We start from the raw sequence: 20,249 nt of genomic DNA on the forward strand, positions 1-20,249 counted from the left end.
GACTAATATCTAGGAGTTGATACATGCCGTGATATCGCAGACGCTGTTTGCTAATGCTCAGACAGCGACTCGTCTCGGCAGACTATTTTGCAACGTAGCCTATTCATGACTCAGCCATAACCCTTGTAATTTATAACAGTAACACTGTCGTCGATATGTTCCCTGCCTTTTGAGTCAGTATATTATATAGCACCATCTTTGGTTTTACCCTTCTCTCTTCCTTGTCCTCCAGTGGGTGGCCTAGGCGTGTCCAGGATACCTTGCATATCCATTTTTGCCGCAGCATGGGAGAATTCTAGAAGTGCACACTTCGGGAGAAAGGAGAGATTTAAAAGCACGTTGTACCCTTTACAGTCAGCACTTGTATATTGAGCAGTTAATATTTACATAAGTATTCAGACCCTTTGCTATGAGACTAAAAATGGAGCTCCGGTGCATCCTGTTTCCATTGATCACCCTTGAGATGTTTCTACAGCTTGAAGTCCACCTGTGGCAAATTCAATTGATTGGACATGATTTGGAAAAGTCTAAACAAGGTCCCACAGTTGACAGTGCATGTCAGGACAAAAACCAAGCCCAGGTTGTAGGGATTTTTTGCAGAGCTGAGAAAGGATTCCGTCGAAGGCACAGATGTAGGGAAGGGTACCAAAAAAGTTCTGCAGCATTGGCCTCCATCATTCTTAAAAGGAAGAAGTTTGGAACAACCAAGACTTAGAGTTGGCCACCTGGCCAAACTGAGCAACCGGGGCCTTGGTCATTGAGGTGACCAAGCACCCAATGGTCAGTCTAACAGAGCTCTAGAGTTCCTATATGGAGATGGGAGAACCTTCCAGAAGGACAACCTTCTCTGCAGCACTCCACCAATCAGGCCTTTATGGTAGTGGCCAGATGGCAGCCACTCCTCAGTAAAAGGAGAAACACCCCAAATACAGGTGTGCCAAGCTTGTAGCATCACACGCAAAAAGCCTAGAGGCTGTAGTCGCTGCCAAAAGGAGCTGAAAACTTACATAAGTTTTATTTTTAATAAATTAGTAAACATTTCTAAAATCCTGTTTTGCTTTGTCATTATTGGGTATTGTGTGTAGATTGAGGGAAAACATGTATTTGATCCCTTTTACAGAAGGCTGTAACGAAACAAAATGTGGAAAAATCAAGGGGTCTGAATACTTTCTGAAGGCACTGTAAATGTATAAATGGGACATTACTGAATTCCAAAAGGAATGCCATGATACTAGAAGCATAAATAGATCTTTATTTACAATGACTCCATTCATATAAAAATAGTACTGTATCTATGTACACATTAGGAATGGATACCAATTTTCAGTGTACACCACAATAGGTGTTGTCTCTTTGGAATTAACCCAGAACTCAAATTGAAGATGGGAGTTGCTGCAAAGATTTAAAAAAATGTAAAAGTCAGAGTTGCATCAGAGAATGTAGCTCCAAAAACATATCGTTCAACAGCAAAGACATCTTTAATCTGTTCAAGTTGTCTCAGACATGTCATCATGAAGGTAATTGTGCTCTCCCTGAACGAGAGAGAGGTTAAGCTACAACCATACTGGATCAATGCCCAGAAGCGCCTCTCTTAAGGCTCACTGGTAGTTGAATTTGAAGTTGAACTGTCCGGAGCTGAAGGGGTTAAAACCCTGGAAACCACTGTGAAAGTTCTGATGGTGTCCACCCTGCTGGCTCTCTGGGTCCATGGGGTCCTCGCCATTGTCAAACTTCTGCCGCATCTCTGTACAGGCACACAGACAGACACAGCAATGTTAACGCTGTTAACAGAGCAACAATAGACTGAGTGGAGGCATTCAGCGTTTTGAAACTGAAACATCGAGAGCAGTTGAGAACCCTACGCATATTTGACAGGTGGCTAGTTTTTCATCCATATGACAGGAGACACCATTTGATATTAATTGAACAGGTAGGTAGACAGCACCGAGTCCTCCCAAACAATGTGACAAGAGTACTGCTAAATCAATACAACTAAAGCGCAAATTGAAGGTTTGACCATCTAGTACAGAGGGTGATACATACAATATGCCCAAATAAATCCTAGAAGTATACTAAGTGACATTTTATATAGAATGTCATGAAAGTATTGATTGGCAGAATAAGGATAAACATTTCTACTGCGTTGAAAATGCACTAGAGATCTGAGCAGAGTGGTGCATGATGAATTCTGGGTTATCTGACCCTATACATCTGTCTGCTTCAGTCTTCATTGACATCTGGTTAGTGAACAGCTGCTGAGGGGAGAGTAAGCTCTGCCCATTGGACATTTACCTGGATCAGTGAGCACTTCCTTGGCCTGAACAATGTCAATGAACTTCTTCTCTGCCTTCTTCTTCTCCACAGGATCCTGGAAGTTGTCTGGGTGCCACTGCTGCGCCTGCTTCCTGTAGGCCTTTACGATCTCCTTCTTCTGGGCAGTCCTGCGACAGGGACAAACAGAGGTAATACAATTCTGTTCTACTCGACAGTGTTCTACATGAGCTATGACTAGCAGAGCACCCCAGTCCCGACCAGCATAGCAGTTTGTAATGCACCTCTTAATGCCCAGGATCTTGTAGTAGTCTCTCTTCTGGGACTGTTTGAGGAGGCGCTGTGCTTTCTCAAGCCCTTCCTTGATCTGCCGGTCATTCTCACTGTGCTCGCGGGCAGTCTCATAGTCCTTGATAGCTGCAGAGAGAGTAAACCCCCATAAATAACCTGTAATACGTGTGTATTCAATTGGGGGGGGTCTATACAATACCTCCATTATTTTTGCAGTACCGAAGTCTGGTTCTGGTGATTAACCAGGTCTGTATAATACGCTGTCTCGTCATGGAGTAAACCCAATCATCTTAAGTTCAGTGTGATGTGCATCAATTCCAGAAGCCTGTGTGGACTAGAAGGTGGCGTGTGGTGGTTGAAGGCAGCCGTACTCTGTGAGGCGGACGGGCGGGTGGCTGGGCGAGAGGGAGGATTTAAGAGATGCTGCGGTTTACTGCGCCCTGTGGAGCCTGACAGTTTAAAAGCCCACATGACCGAGTCTGTGATGCTACCACCCACCCGCCGCTCTCGGTGTTCACGCCTAAGCAGATAAAGTGCCTTAATGACAATTTACGCCTCCTTTGCTGCCCAGTCAACATCCCCTGCGGTTGCTAGGCTGGTGTTTAGGAGATGGAGCCCTGGTGCGGGTAGCGCGCGCAGTTCCGACTGCCCAGATCGCCTGTGGCTACATGGAAGCTGCCTGAGCCGCATCGCAGCCAGCCACACATCCACGCTATTTATACACCGCAAAGACACTCACCACACAAACACGCCTCCGAGGCTAAGAGGGAGCTTTCTAAATCACCAGATTGTTTTGGAACAATTCCATTCACACTTTCCTCCATTTAAAAATGTTAGCACCCTTGTATAAAATGTACAATTTCAAGTCTACATCCATGACTAACCTTTCAACAATTTGTCATGAGAATTGTTGTTCTAGCGTAGCAGTAGGATTTGGAAGTACACACCTACACTGTAGCAACAACTCCAGAGACCACAGGTAAGACTTGGCAAAGTGTTAAGGTCCCTTCCGTTTGGACCGGTACAGATGGCACCACTGAGCCTGTGTGAGTGTGTTGGCTCTGCCACCACTGAATTGCTAGTGGCTTGATTAACGAGTGGCTGTGCAGCCTGGGAGGCAGCAGAGCTGTATATCACTCCAGGTTTTGCTTACTGCTTACTAGGGTCCAGATCAGAGGGGGAATTGCTCCCTCTGCATTTATAATACTATTGCATCACTTTGAGCTGAATAAATCACTGTTGAACAGAAAACTTAAAGTTTTGTAGTAGCAATGTGTCTAACAAATAATTGCTTTTCAGACTATAGATGAACGTTACTCCGATAGTAAAACAGTGCCCTCTAGTTTTATCCTTCAGAATAATTCAGTCTACAAAGCCTCAACACCACTCCAAAAAAACTGAAGCCAAGACAATGTTGAACAGCAAACCTGACAAGATTCCACTGTTCAGCATGTTGTATGGACAGACTCATCCATGTCAGGAAAAAGTTAGAGAATGCAATTAGAGAAGAGGTGAGTTCCTCCCATACGAATGTAAAAGTGCTTTAAACACTGGAAAGAGCACTATATACAGTGCATTCAGAAAATACTCAGACCCCTTCCCTTTTTCCACATTGTAAAGTTACCGCCTTACTCTAAAATTAAAATAAATATATATATTTTATCCTTATCGACACACAACACCCCATAATGATGAAGCGAAAACAGGTTTAGGAATGTTTGCAAATGTATTAAATAAAAAACAAAATACCTTACAAGTATTTATACCCTTTGCTATGAGACTAGAAATTGAGCTCAGGTTCATTCGGTTTCAATTGATCATCTATGAGGAGGTTTCTACAACTTGGAGTCCACCTGTGGTAAATTCAAAAGATTGGACATGATTTGGAAAGGCACACACACACTATATCAGGTCCAACAGTTGACAGTGCATGTCAGAGCAAAAACCAAGCCATGAGGTTGAAGGAATTGTCCGTAGAGCTCCAAGACAGGATTGTGTCAAGGCACAGATCTGGGGAAGGGTACCAACAACAATTCTGCAGCATTGAAGGTCCCCAAGAAGTGGCTTCCATCATTAAGTGGAAGAATTTTAGAACCACCAACAACCTTACTAGAGCTGACCACCCAGCAAAACTGAGCAATAGGGGGAATAGGGCCTTGGTCAGAGAGGTGACCATAAATCTGATGATCACTGACAGAGCTCCTGAGTCCCTATGTGAAGATGGGACAACCATCTCTGCAGCACTCCACCAATCAGGCCTTGATGGCAGGGTGGCCAGACATAAACCACTCCTCAGTAAAAGGGCACATGACAGCCTGCTTGGAGTTCACCAAAAGGCACCTAAAGACTCTCGAAACAGGATTCTCTGGTCTGATGAAACCCGAGATTCAACTTTGACCTGAAAGCCAAGCGTCACGTCTGGAGGAGACCTGGCACCATCCCTTTGGTGAAGTATCGGTGGCAGCATCATGCTGTGGGGATGTTTCAGCAGCAGGGACTGGGAGACTAGTCAGGATTGAGGGAAAGATGAACAGTGCAAAGTACAGAGAGATCCCTGATAATAAAATAAAAAACGTGCTGCAAAACGCTCAGACTTGGGTAAAGGTTCACCTTCCAACAGGACAATGACCCTAAGCAGAGTAAAGACAACGCAGGAGTGGCTTCGGGACAAGTTTCTGGATGTCCTTGAGTGGCCCAGCCAGAGCCCAGGTATAAACACTATCTAACATCTCTGGAGAGACTGAAAATAGCTGTGCAGCGACGCTCCCATCCAACCTGACAGAGCCTGAGAGGATCTGTCGAGAAGAATGGGAGAAACTCCCCAAATACAGGTGTGCCAAGCTTGTAGCGTCATACCAAAGAAGACTCTAGGCTGAATAGTTATGTAAAGGTCAGGTTGAAGTCAGAAGTTTACATACACCATAGCCAAATACATTTAAACTCATTTTCACAATTCCTGACATTTAATCCTAGTAAATATTCCCTGTCTTAAGTCAGTTAGGATCACCACTATTTTAAGAATCTGAAATGCCAGAATAATAGGATTTATTTCAGCTTTTATTTCTTTCATCATATTCCCAGTGGTTCAGAAGTTTACATTACACTCAATTAGTATTTGGTAGCATTGCCTTTAATCATTTCACTTGGGACAAACGTTTCAGGTAGCCTTCTACAAGCTTCCCACAATAAGTTGGCTGAATTTTGGACCATTCCTCCTGACAGAGCTGGTATAACGAAGTTAGGTTTGTAGGCCTCCTTGCTCGCACACGCTTTTTCAGTTCTGCCCACAAATCTTCTATGGGATTGAGGTCAGGGCTTTGTGATGGCCACTCCAATACCTTGACTTTGTTGTCCTTAAGCCATTTTGCAACAACATTGGAAGTATGCTTGGGGTCATTGTCCATTTGGAAGACCCATTTGCGACCAAGCTTTAACTTCCTGACTGATGTCTTGAGATGTTGCTTCAATATATCCACAATTTTCCTTCCTCGTGAAGCCATCTATTTTGTGAAGTGCACCAGTCCCTCCTGCAGCAAAGCACCCCCACAACATGATGTTGCCACCCCCGTGCTTCACGGGTGGGATGTTGTTCTTCGGCTTGCAAGCCTCCCCCTTTTTCCTCCAAACATAACAATGGTCATTATGACCAAACAGTTCTATTTTTGTTGTTGCATTAGAGGACATTTCTCCAAAAAGTAAGATCTTAGTCCCCAAACGCAGTTGCAAACCATAGTCTGGCTTTTTTATGATGGTTTCGGAGCAGTGGCTGAGCGGCCTTTCAGGTTATGTCAATATAGGACTCGTTTAACTGTGGATATAGATACTTTTGTACCCGTTTCCTCCAGCATCTTCACAAGGTCCTTTGCTGTTGTTCTGGGATTGATTTACACTTTTCGCAACAAAGTTCATCTATCTCTAGGAAACAGAACGTGCCTCCTTCCTGAGCAGTATGACGGCTGCGTGGTCCCATGGTGTTTATTCTTGCATACTATTGTTTGTACAGATGAATGTGGTACCTTCAGGTGTTTGGAAATTGCTCCTAAGGATGAACCAGACTTGCGGAGGTCTACAATTTTTTTCTGAGGTCTTGGCTGATTTCTTTTGATTTTCCCATGATGTCAAGCAAAGAGGCACCGAGTTTGAAGGTAGGCCTTGAAATACATCCACAGGTACACCTCCTATTGACTCAAATGATATAAATTAGCCTATCAGAAGCTTCTAAAGCCATGACATCCTTTCCTGGAATTTTCCAAGTAGTTTAAAGGCACAGTCAACTTAGTGCATGTAAACTTCTGACCCACTGGAATTGTGATACAGTGAAATAATGTGTAAACAATTGTTGGAAAAATTACTTGTGTCATGCAGAAAGTAGATGTCCTAACCGACTTGCCAAAACCATAGTTTAAGACATTTTTGAAGTTGAAAAACTAGTTTTAAATGACTCCAACCTAAGTGTATGTAAACTCCAACTATGTATGCATGTATACACAAATGTTTTTTTTTTTTTAACTGTTTTTTCTTTGTCATTATGACAAATGTATGTAGGTTGAGGGAAGAAAAAAAACGAATTCATCCATTTTAGAATAAGGCTGTAATGCAACAAAATGTGGAACAAGTCCAGGGGTTTCAATACTTTCCGAATGCACTGTAAATTATGCACTGTAAAGCCATTCAATTATTACAAATGAATTAGATATTACCTTCCTCGTACTGTTCATCCAGTAGGTAGGCCTCTGCTCTGTCCTTCAACACATTCACATTCTGAGGGTCAGACTGAAGGACCTCACTGCACACTGTGATGGCTCTGCTTACATCCTGTTGCTCCTGAACAAGGACACGAAGGGACATGCTCATACTACAAAACCAAACTCAGTCAAAAGACACGTCTACATTTCATTAGTGATTCAAAAAAACGTTTATTGTCCCGTCAAATCTGCATTAGACAGATAGTCATACCTGTGCCAGACAGTGGCAGATGCGCTCCTTTGCATGGTGCGAGTACTGGGGAACATTTGGCTCAGTCTTAATCACGGACTCGTATTTACTCACTGCATCTCCATACCTACACGTGGGTTTGGGGTAAAATAGGAGTCTTAGTGACGACTTGCTGCTAGAATTTTACACAACCGTCGCCGAGAATAATCACCACACCCCCAGACCTACAGTACCAGTCAAAAGTTTGGACACGCCTACTCATTCAAGGGTTTTTCTTAATTTTGACTATTCTACATTGTCGAATAATAGTGAAGACATGCTATGAAATAACATATGGAATCATGTAGTAACCAACACAAAGAGTTAAACAGAACATTTTATATTTGAGATTCCTCAAAGTAGCCACCCTTTGCCTTCATGACAGCTTTGCACACTTGGCATTCACTCAACTGGCTTTGTGAGGTAGTCACCTGGAATGCATTTCAATTAACAGGTGTGCCTTGTTAAAAGTTAATTTGTGGAATTTCTTTCCTTCTTAATGCGTTTGAGCCAATCAGTTGTGTTGTGACCATGTAGGGGTAGTATACAGAAGATTTGGTAACGAGACCAAGTCCTTATTATGGCAAGAACAGCTCAAATAAGCAAAGAGAAATTACAGTCCATCATTACTTATAAAACATGAAGGTCAGTCGATCTAGAACATTTCAAGAACTTTGAAAGTTTCTTTAAGTGCAGTCGCAAAAACCAAGCGTTATGACGAAACTGTCTCTCAACTGGCCACAGGAAAGGAACACCCAGAGTTACCTTTGCTGCAGAGGATAAGTTCATTAGAGTTAACAGCATATCAGATTGCAGCTACAATAAATGCTTCAGAGTTCAAGTAACAGACACCTCAACTGTTCAAAGGAGACTGAATCAGGCCTTCATGGTCAACTTGCTGCAAAGAAACCAATAAGAAGAAGAGACTTGTTTGGGCCAAGAAAAACGAACAATGGACATTAGACCGGTGGAAATCTGTTCTTTGGTTCCAACCGCCGTGTCTTTGTGAGACGCAGAGTAGGTGAGCGGATGATCTCTGCATGTGTGGTTCCCACTGTGAAGCATGGAGGTGGTGGTGTGATGGTGCTTTGCTGGTGACACTGTCGGTGATTTATTTAGAATTCAAAGCACACTTAACCAGCATGGCTACCACGGCATTCTGCTGCGATACACCATCCCATCTGGTTTGCGCTTAGTGGGACTATCATCCAGGCTGTGTAAGGGCTGTTTGACCAAGAAGGAGAGTGATGGAGTGCTGCATCAGATGACCTCCACAATAACCCAATTGAGATGGTTTGGAATGAGTTGGTGCACAGAGTGAAGGAAAAGCAGCCAACAAGTGCTCAACATATATGGGAACTCCTTCAAGACTGTTGGAAAATAATTCCTCAAAGCTGGTTGAGAGAATATCAAGAGTGTGCAAAGCTGCAATCAAGGCAAAGGGTAGCTACTTTGAAAAAGCTTAACACTTTTTTGGTTACTACATGATTCCAGATGTGTTATTTCATAGTTTTGATGTCTTCACTATTATTCTACAATGTAGAAAATAGTAAAAATATTCAAAAAACTTGAATGAATGTGTTCAAATTTTTGACTGGTACCGATGATGCTAAATGTGATGTCAGATCCATTTAGAGAGAGTCTGCTTTTAATAGCTTATTGGGGGAGAGGATATGTATGAGAGGAGAAATAAATAATTTATAGGATACACACAGCATCTACAATGGATGTGTTCTCTGCTGATCCAAGGGTATATTATTAATACAGAGACACAGGGACGGACACAGACACACAGGGACACACAGGGACACACAGGGACACACAGGGACACACCTCTGCTGCTGGATCAACTCCTCTGCAGACTGGATGTGTTTGTTGAGCTTCTTGACTTGTTTGTAGTGGCTGTAACACTGTTCATGGTCTGGGTCCAGCTTCAGACATTCTCGAACCTCACTGGAGACAGAGAGGAAACACAACCAGAAGAACCAGTCAGGTATCCTCTCAATGAATTACATCTAGGGATGCAGCTTTGTCCAAAAGTAACGTGTGTGTCAATCTCACATTCACAGACAGTCTTACTTGAGGGACATTTCGTGGTCACCCAGGTGGTAGTAGATGGTGCTGAGTTTGTAGAAGGCCTGGGTGTTGTCACTCTTCAGTTTGGAGGCAGCCGTCAGGTCACTGATGGCCTTTCCCATCTCTCCCATCTGGATGAAGCACTCTGCCCGCAGCTCTCTAGAGCTGACGTCCCACACACACGTCTGGCAGGGAAGCAGTACAGCTCAATATGTGTCAACAGACTTGGTATAATGTTATGTTAGTGATGACAGTGACAACATCTAGTCTCAGGAAGAACAGCCACAGATCATAGTGTACTAGCAAGACTTGCTTTATCTCTGACATTAGGAGTTGAGTCAGGTGTGCCACTCACTTCAATAATTAGGTCCAGTTGGGCAGCGGCGGTGATGTAATCCTTGCGGTCAAAGTTAGCCCGTGACTGAGTCACCCACCTCTGGATTTCATCAGATGTCTTGAGACGACTTTGGGCCTCCTCCTCATCTTTGTCACTAGGGTTCGAATTGAGCTGGAAGAGAGAACCATTCCTTTTAACCAGTAAAAAAGGGAAGGAAGCACACCAGATACTACAGCCTATTTACCAGCCTATTTACTTGAAAAAAAAGTAACATTCCTTGAAAGGATGAACCCACTATTGCAAATACACTTAAAATAACACTAATTCTTAAAAGCTTTTACCCATCACTCCTCCCTGTACTTACAGTCCTGATCCCTGAACCCATTATTCACCAGCATAGTGCTCATCATCGCCATGATAGCAATCTTAGTTAATGGGACATACTTTACAAATAGACTTGGCTATCCTATGAGGATTTCTTGCTAGCTCAGCCCTAAGCAGGGGAGCGATGAATAAGTGTGATGCGTTACAGCATGCCGGTGTAGTAAACTGCTGAAGCAGCAGGAGCGCATGCACCTCTAGCCAGAGTTGTCCACAACATACGGGCAAAATATGGCACACATAAAACTGTACAGGTCCAAATGCATATTGCCCTCCAGCTATGACTCAGTGCTGCGCAATAGCATGATAGTTGACTTCAATTATGGAACTTTCCACACCTTGAGCGGTCTCTTAAAATCTACTTCTACTAGTGTTTTAAAAACCAGCATTACATTGTGTCTGGGAAGCCACCTGGGAAGTGTCCTTGAATACATCATTTTAAGCCAAACAAAAAACTCTCAATCCTGCTATTCTACATTGTAATAAAGTACATTATTTTGCATAGTGTTCCTCATTGCGTCCCCTCCCTGTATCTGAAGGGAGATGTGTAAATGACAAAGGCCCAAGGGGCTGCAGACCCAGGACAATACCTAAGGTGACAAGTGACTAACATTCAAACTCTACTGCTAGAAGAATTAGGCTACTTCAACATTTCCACTGCGTATACCTACCCACTTAATGGAGTCAAATCATTAAAAGTAGAACAGCAAGGGCATTTATGTCTTCTGGCAATGTTATGAGGCTCCGGGCATAACGGTAACACTAATGGAAAATCTATCAGTGATTTTCACTCTTCATCCTTAAAAAATGGGCACCTGAAAACTATCCCCGATGGGCAAGAGGAGAGATGACTAGACATCCAATTAAGCTTGGTTTGTACATTGTGTTCAGTAGGACAGACAATTTCACATTTCCAATGTTAATTTGGCTTATTGAATATGTCTGATATAAATGATAAAAATACCAGGCCATCTAATTTCATAACTGTATTTCATTATCCTTATTCATGTTCAGGTAGGCATGGTTAAATCTTAGCCTTAGGCTATTTGCCAATGAATATGGCAAACAACAAAGCCAGTATCTACATTAGCGCAAGTACATTAGGTTGATCTGAAGACTTTTTTGTTGTTGAGGGATGTACTGTAGATGGAGCTGTTTCCACTGGTCAATACCGACATCTCCTGGCTGCTACTCCTTAAAGTCACCAGTGGTGTAAAGTACTTAAGTAAAAAGACTTTAAAGTACTACTTAAGTAGTATCTGTACTTTATTGTTTATATTTGACTACTTTTACTTCACTACATTCCTAAATAAAATAATGTACTTTTTACACCATACATTTTCCCCTGACACCCAAAAGTACTCGTTACATTTTGACAGGAAACTGGTCCAATTCACACACTTATCAAGAGAACATCCCTTGTCATCCCTACTGCTTTTGATCTGGAGGACTCACTAAACACAAATGCTTCATTTGGTAATTAATGTTGGAGTGTGCCCCTGGCTATCCGCCAATCAATAACAAAAATAAAATGATGCCGTCTGGTTGGCTTAATATAAGGAATTTGAAATGGATTATACTTAAGTACATTTTAGAAATTCCATTTATTTTTGATACTTGAGGAAAAAAGTATTTGGTTTTAAATATACTCAAGTATGACAAGTGAGTACTTTTTCCACCACTGCAAGTCACTTCCAGTGAGATGGTTACTGTATGTTGGCATTACTTACAACTTTCTTAAAGTCGCTCTCCGCTTCATCTAGTCTCCCCTGCTTCAGGAGTAGATTGCCTCTCTGAAGTCTTGCCTGTTGGAAGAGTGATAGACGAGATAAGAGCGCGTTTGCGGTTGATCTTAATCAAATTGACTTTAGTTAGTCTTCCTCTAGTCGAAAAAGACTTTAAAACACATTAACAGTAAACTACTGTTAATAAACATTTCAAGCATACACTGACCTTGAAACCGTAAGACAAACACTCTTCCTCTTATGTTTCTGCTGCTAAAAGTAGACAGTGGACTCACCGATGTGAAGTCTGGTTTGAGTTCAATGACTTTGCTCAGATCCGGCAGAGCAGATTTAGATTTGCCCATGGCCAGGTAGACTGTCGCTCTCCTGTAGTAGGCCATGTAGTTCTTTGGATCCCCATCTGAACATGATCAAACACAGGCAATGACAAAACAATATATATATATATATATATTAAACAAATTATAAAATATCTGTTAATCATAAAACACTTTTTACTTTAAAAAGCACACATGAATATTAAGTTTGATTTTACTGTCAACAATGTAAACCCTTCAGTACTGACCAATAGCAGCATGGAAATGAGAGAGTGCATCAGCCAGCTGTCCAGCAGCAAGGAGTTTCTTCCCCATCTCCAAATGGTTCTCCAAACTTCCATCCTTGCCACATACCCCTGAAACCAAGGAGAATGTCATCCAAAATGTAAGTAACCACGATTTGTGCATATTACAGTATTTCCACCTCGTAGCTAGTCTTCCAGTGCCTTGTGATTTGATACAAAGTGGCTAGGTAGCTACTTCACTGATGATTAAAATATGGTGACCGCTTAGGTGCTTTTAGCAACTCGGGTGTATTTACATACACTAGCGTTGTTTTCAATTGCATTAGGTTGCACAAAAACAGTCCATTGGACGCCAGATGTTAAATACAATGACTGCCAATCAATCACGTGACACCATGCATTCCTATGCGAGGACTCAATAGCGCATTGAAGATAAATGAAGTCGGTTTAGTTATAACAAAGATAGACGGTGTGTCGATTCAATTGGAAACAAATGAGTCATAGTGGGCAGAACAAGCAAGGAGGTGGGCAGAGCCAAGCATGAGCTAGCGAGATCCTATTGGTGCGTTCTAGCATGTATTTGCATATTTCCGTTAGGGAACACCCACTCTGCCAAGTGCGCGTGTGCAATAAAGCAATTCACCTTTGCACTCCTAAACACCACCATTGTTTAAACTTTGGCAAGGGGTAAAGTCTACAAAGCTTAGTTCACAACAGATTTTAGTTTTGAGAACATAAAACTGTATTGGGATCAAATGTTTCAATGATGAGAAAATTAGCAGAACGTCAGACAAAATCCATCTCTTTCCATCTTCTCCCACTGCCGGCCACTGGGCTTCCTCTCACTACCATATGAGTGGAAACGGTAAGCGGATACTTCACATTTATATAGCCGGTGAAATATCTGTCTTGTTTTATTTGTGAGAAGGCATCTCGTGGAAGAATTTATATCCACAACTTGAGTTACTCCAGGAAGTGATGTTGCAGGCTAGCTCAGTGCTGCCCACTAAGAATGCAACTTTCCGTTCACTATAATGAGGATCCTGCTTGCTGCTAAGAATGCCTGCAGTACAGCCAGCAGCCGGCCTAGAACTACCATGGCTTCAATTAGGGGGCAGTCATTCTCCCCTAGTTAAAAACAACTCCGTCTCAATTTTATTGTACCGGTGGGCAGGGCGGTTGGTTATTATGAGGGGGGAATTTGAGACAATATCTAAAGGATCGTATTATTAAAACACTTTCCAAACGTGGGTCTGGACCATTTTCGGTTGGTTTTTATGAGGGGGAAATGAGTCTAAAAGTCACAAGTCTATTTTTGTCCACATGGCGCACGTGCAGTACTTTGATTTTGGCATGAGGTCAGCAGAGAGGACGTGGGAATACAACAGACCCATGTTTGGAAAGTATATTAAATAATACGATCATTTGTATCAAATTCCCCCAGTCATAATGACCAACAGTCCCGACCACCAGTACAGTAAGTTTAAATATAAGTGTATTTCAACTTCTGGCGGACTGTTTGTGCAACCCAGTACAACTGAAAGCAACGCTAGTGTATGTAAATACACCCGCGTTGCTAAAAGCAACTTACGGCAGCTGTGAAAGTAGCAACATTGTTGCCATGTAAATACAACTCTGTGGTGTAACGTTAGCAAGCCAGGTACCTAGACAAACGTACTGCATTGTATGCAAATGCCAACACAAATGATGGAATACATGAAGCACATGCTGTTGTTAAACCGTTAGCTAGTTTGTAAGGCGATCTCCCATGAAACTCAATCCGGCAACCTAGCTAGTCATCTATTCTAGCTAATATACTTGTAGTTAGTCTGTATGGCAGGTTACTGAACCTGGTAGCATAACTGTAATAAAACATAGGTTGAAATCCATTGTCTGAGAAGGCTTACCTTCGTATCGCAGGTCAATCAAAACAAGAAGAAAAGGAACATAACTTAATATTTTGTGCACAACTGGGTTTATTGCAACCATAATGTAACTGTCTATAGTTCTTAGAAATAAAGGAAAATACTACCTACGACAATTCAAACTCTCACGAAACACTTGACAGTCCCATATTTAGCTAGATGACAGCTAACGTTACTCAGTTAACCAACCAGACATAAAGCGAGTCCACCGGTCGTGGGTTACTCTGATTGGGCCATTTGTTGGAAAACTCCGCCCCCCACTGTTCGTTCAACGGAGTCGAGCCACGGCAGCACAAAAGTAAGCAGTAAGTGCGTGTCATTCAGTGAAGGGCCAGAGGCTAGTATGAAAAAGCATTTATCTAGCTGTAGGCATGTTCAGTCACGGTTTTGAATAGAAGGCTCAGCCAACAATTAAATATTTGTCTCTGCTGTAGCCTAAACTGATGATGATGCTTATTGATACGGGGTGCAATGGAAATCAAGTACGATTTAGGTTAGGTAGTGTTATGAATGATTGGAACATATGATCAATGTTTGGGATCTTTTATTCACATATAAAATACATTTCAGGACATGGGATGCAATACAAAGCGTACAATGGAAAAACAGTTGACCATTGATTAATACCTTCACAGTGTAATTTAGAGTTTAAGGCTTCACAGCAATATATGAATACAATACAAATATCTTATGAGTGTACAAAACATTTGGAACACCTTAATATTGAGTTGCACGCCCTTCTGCCCTCAGAACAGCCTCAATTAGTCGGGGCATGGACTCTACAAGCTGTCAAAAGCGTTCCACAGGGATGCTGGCCCATGTTGACTCCAATGCTTCCCACAGTTGTGTCAAGTTGGCTGGGTGTCCTATGGCGGGTGGACCGTTCTTGATACACACAGGAAATTGTTGAGCATGGAAAAACCCAGCAGCGTTGCAGTTCTTGACACACACAAACCGGTGTGCCTGGTACCTACTACCACAGCCAGTTCAAAAGCACTTAAATCTTTGGTCTTGTCCATTCACCCTTTGAATGGCACACATACACAATCCATGTCTCAATGCTTAAAAATCCATCTTTAACCTGTCTCCTCCCCTTCATCTACACTGATTGAAGTGGATTTAACAAGTGACATCAATAAGGGATCTTAGCTTTCACCTGGTCAGTCTCATAGAAAGAGCTTCATGTTTTTATTTTATTTTTTGTTTTTTTACAAATGTCAAACTGCAGGCCACAAGAGCAGGTCACAACACATACGTGTTCAAACTGGAGGGTGTCTTGCTGCTGCTCCTTATGCTCCTAGTCTAACTGCTGGTCTTGGTCTTATGCTCTCTCCACCCTCTGTGAGTTCTGTTGACACTGGTAGGTACCTCTGTTTAGACGGAGGTGCCATGTAGCCATCAGGGAACTTGTAGACAGGCATGTGTTTGTTCTTTGATCTGTGAAGGTTGGATTGGAGATGGAACCATCATTAGAGACCCTAATTAGGCACATGATTTGAAATCTAGCATGTCATTTAAAAAAGAAAATCTATAAAACACACCTTGATTGACACCCTTCCTTATGTGCAAAGAAACTGCAAATGAGGCCCCCAACAACCAGTAGGTTCGAGCCTCCACATCCAATGGAAACACCTACTTCGATTTCTTTACCTATTAGTATCAGATTTTTTTTAAATACCATGAAGGTGTGTCATGCATTTTCATTGTTTACAACTCCATGTCCCTCCCTTATACTATAATAGCTGTGACGTGTTTTCATATATTACTGAGTACAAATCTAAACGCCGGTTTAAGTATTGGATCTACATAGAATTGATAGATGTTTACTAACTCTTGTGCCCTGAATTTGAGATCCTGAAATTCTGCTCTTACTTTGTTTCCATAATAAGAGAATGCAGTCATGGAACACAACCCTGAAACAAGACAACTCGACTGTTTGAGTTCACCCAGGAACCCAATGATCAGAATAACCACGTCAACATCAACAAAAATAAATGTTTACCAGACACAAGATAGTTAATCCATCCATCAAAAGTCCCACTTGCGTTTGTAATCTCAGATCCTCCTATTTTAGTGCAGAAGATCCTCCTATCTCAGAATCCAAATCAAATCAAATCAAATTTATTTATATAGCCCTTCGTACATCAGCTGATATCTCAAAGTGCTGTACAGAAACACAGCCTAAAACCCCAAACAGCAAGCAATGCAGGTGTAGAAGTACGGTGGCTAGGAAAAACTCCCTAGAAAGGCCAAAACCTAGGAAGAAACCTAGAGAGGAACCAAGCTATGTGGGGTGGCCAGTCCTCTTCTGGCTGTGCCGGGTGGAGATTATAACAGAACATGGCCAAGATGTTCAAATGTTCATAAATGACCAGCATGGTTGAATAATAATAAGGCAGAACAGTTGAAACTGGAGCAGCAGCACAGTCAGGTGGACTGGGGACAGCATCCAAAGATAATAGAGGTGATAATCAGAGCCCGGAGCACATGGATGCCCCCTGTCCAGGAGGAACAAAGAGACCATGGTTTAGTCACAAACCTTTCAATTCACTACTGCACAATACCTCATCCATTGTTGTACAGCATTAAGATACCGGAGTACATTTTCCTCTTACCTCTCAATGAACCTAATGCAGTTTCATTATTTTGACATACTGTTATCATTTAAAAAAGGACTCCTTCATCCACTTGAATTGTTCACTTACAGTTCAATGCGAACATTGATGGGATACCCTTGAAGTTGAACACTCCTGTTGAATCAGAAGTGCAATCCTTCCAGAGATTGGAGAAGTAGTTTGAAGTGGTCAGAACGATGCTGTCTACCTCAGAGCAGGTCCAGATCTCAGTGGGCATTGTAGAGCAGACCAGGATCCATCCACTCACACAGAGCACTAAGCAGCCAATCTCCATGCACATTGCTACTGTTCTGTAGTTGATTGCTGCCTCTCTGTATGCAACAGACACCAGGCAGAGGGAGAAAGCCAAGTAATGACAGTTGAGCTGTTGCCATCCCTTTCAGAACTCAAACTGAGAAGAACTGTGAGCTATCGGGAGAATGAAGGCTCACCTTCTTCCGCCACCCCCACCCCTCCTCAACGCATTGAGAGCGTGTCTTTGTGTATATCATCACACCTCCTCTCTCCAAACTGATGGAAAAAGAGGCAAGGTGTATGCTGACCGATGACTTTTCTCCCCATGAGGGCATGCCATGTTTGTTATTGGTACAATATCCAGGATTCTACCAACATTAAGTTTGTTTCGTATAGGCCTAAAAACACAGGTTGTGTTCATGTTATGGCTTTGCCATGATTTTCCTTATAGGTTTCAGTCTGCACTAGAGGTTTTACGAAATAGTTGGGTCTGCAATAATCACTCCATTATTTCTATTGCATATCCAAAGTTGTATTTATATTCATAAAAATATCAAACATATCATAATTGCATACAAAGATCCTTCTCATGTCATATTTTCACAGAATCTCATCTTTTCTGGGTGTATCAATCATACAGACAGAAAACAGATACGCTTAACAGTATGTGGCAGATTTGTAAATGAAAACCTATGGCATAGCAATACAATACATAGCAATACTATCTTAATTTGACCAGTTAAACAGCAGGAAAATAATCCTGCAGGGACAGGAAATGTGAATTATTATGTGGATTGAAATGAATGGACTTTTTTTGTCGGCGTTGATACATTTTTAGTTATGATAAAGCAAATCTGACATTTTAACATGGAAATGACAAACTTTAGAAACCTTTTAAAACCTCAAATACACTAGAATTAGCATTTCCTTCTGTGCAGGAAAATTCTCTGCAACAACAGAGTGATCAAATGAAAATTGACCTGAAAAGACTAGATCAAATAATGTAGCTGGGGAAAAAACAATGTTCACAATTTCCTTAATAGACTTTATCTTAATGGTATTTACAAACACATTGTCTGGAACTAGTACTGTAGCCAATGCCACTACACAAAAGCATCTCTGTCTGACAGTTTCTCAGGTGTTATCTGGGAGATCCTAGTGAGTTTAGAGCTGCTGGTTATCCCTGAGCCGTAGGATCTGTACTGTCTGGGTGGTCTGTAGTATCCAGTGTAAAGGGTTCTGCCTCCGGCCCGAGAGGCCATGTATGTTCGTGTTCTAGGACCACCATGGGCGAGCACCACTCTGAAATAATGAGACACACAATAAAACATATTTCTCATTGTTCTCATTATTCAATGAAGGCAATACAACGATGGCACACTAGAATGATGGGATCTTACTGTTCAGAGATATAATGAATATCTATCATTCTGATCAAATGACTTGTTCAAAACAGTTTTCTTACTTTGCTTTAGGGAATAGGACTTTGTATACAGTCACAGCATAGAGAATGCCCCCTAAGAGGATGCAGAAAGACCCAACCAATCCTATAAAAATGGGAGGTCCTAAGTCATACCTTAGAAAATAGTAGAAAGCATACATCAGTACAGTTACTAACATGTGCAGCTGTTAATTTGTATTTTTAATTTCAAACAGATTATTTGAAATATTAATCTTACTTTAGGATTCCTGGCGAAGATTGAGTGAAAGTTGTCCTTGCGACTTTGTTGATGTATAAGCAGTATGCAGCTAAGTCTGACACACCTGTGTGAAGAGGTTTCAGTCATACTTGGAAATGTTGATGGGAAAAAAATAAGTCATTTGGAGAAATGAACATACCATGGACAGTACTTACCACCGACAAAGTGAAATACGGATCCAGCGAACAAAAGCATATCCTTGTTTTTTCCCCCTCCTCCAATATAAGTGCACTCCATGCCAACAAAGCAAAATATTGCACCAAAAAACCCAAGGGTTAGTCCACACATCAGCAGGCCTCTCACTCCCTGGACGATAGCTGTAAAATAATATATAGATTTTTTTTAAATAAAAGGAGAAGAAGATATGAGTCAACATATCATCGATCAGCACAACGTTTTTGTTGTTTCTCTTTCCATTAGAAAAGCGCGACAAGCTCTCAAGAATTCAAAGTCATGTTTGAGTATGAAATAATGCAACAGGATGGTGATCAATTTGCAGAGATCCTACAATGTAATTAATATACCAGAAAGTCAGATGTTTGAACAATGTTCTTACGTTTGACAGACCACAGCACAGGGAAGTCTCTGCAGTTGGTGACTGCTGTCGAGTCTGTGAAGCAGTCCTGCCACAGGTTGGACCAGTACCAGGCCACCTTGATAATGAATGAACCTCCCTGGCCACCTATCTGGGTGATCCTCCAGTAATCCATTGCCATAGTACAAAGTACAAAAAGCCATCCCAGCGTTGAGATCAGGAAACCAGAAACCTGGATCAGCCTTTTCCTCATGGTTCCAGATGAGAAAGGATGGGTGTGCTAACCTGCTGCTCCTAGGCACTCCTGAAGACGTGCGCGTGAGGGTTCGAGACTCCGGACACACGTGATGCCGGGACTGCTGTAGGATGTTGGTGCTTGTTGTCTTGTTTCAGTAGGTGATAACATGTCTCTCTGGACTGGATGACATGGTGTGTGTGTATAGGAGAGTGTTGATGTGGACTCTGTTGTCAAAACCATGATGGAAGCTGTTTACTGTAAACTGTAAGGAGTGTGGGTCCAACTTGAAATTAATCACATCACTGACAGCTTTACACAAAGGGCATGTGTTTCATTTGAGCCAT

General features: G+C 42.0%; 2 protein-coding genes across 3 annotated transcripts; both read right to left on the bottom strand.

Moving 5' to 3' along the window:
• Positions 1–1,232: 1,232 nt before the first annotated feature.
• dnajc3a (DnaJ (Hsp40) homolog, subfamily C, member 3a) lies at positions 1,233–14,741 on the bottom strand. Of its 2 annotated transcripts, none has more exons than XM_029634838.2 (12): positions 14,545–14,741; positions 12,641–12,748; positions 12,351–12,475; positions 12,061–12,135; positions 9,968–10,120; positions 9,616–9,797; positions 9,370–9,489; positions 7,519–7,624; positions 7,263–7,386; positions 2,556–2,688; positions 2,293–2,441; positions 1,233–1,744 (listed from the first exon to the last, which is right to left on the bottom strand). In XM_029634838.2, exons 1-12 carry the CDS (start codon positions 14,624–14,626, stop codon positions 1,599–1,601), a joined length of 1,503 nt encoding a protein of 500 aa, XP_029490698.2. In that variant the 5' UTR covers positions 14,627–14,741; the 3' UTR covers positions 1,233–1,598. The 2 variants fall into 2 exon arrangements, with proteins under 2 accessions (XP_029490698.2, XP_029490707.2); XM_029634847.2 differs by having other exon boundaries at positions 14,670–14,724.
• Positions 14,742–17,916: 3,175 nt separating this feature from the next.
• Positions 17,917–20,037, bottom strand: cldn10l2 (claudin 10-like 2). The gene is made up of 5 exons (XM_029634861.2): positions 19,689–20,037; positions 19,288–19,449; positions 19,112–19,196; positions 18,898–19,008; positions 17,917–18,734 (listed from the first exon to the last, which is right to left on the bottom strand). The coding sequence occupies exons 1-5, from the start codon at positions 19,918–19,920 to the stop codon at positions 18,536–18,538; spliced, it is 789 nt and encodes a 262-aa protein (XP_029490721.1). The 5' UTR covers positions 19,921–20,037; the 3' UTR covers positions 17,917–18,535.
• Positions 20,038–20,249: the final 212 nt, after the last annotated feature.

This window comes from Oncorhynchus nerka, linkage group LG3, assembly GCF_034236695.1.
Source record: "Oncorhynchus nerka isolate Pitt River linkage group LG3, Oner_Uvic_2.0, whole genome shotgun sequence".
In the NCBI taxonomy this organism is placed as follows: domain Eukaryota; kingdom Metazoa; phylum Chordata; class Actinopteri; order Salmoniformes; family Salmonidae; genus Oncorhynchus; species Oncorhynchus nerka.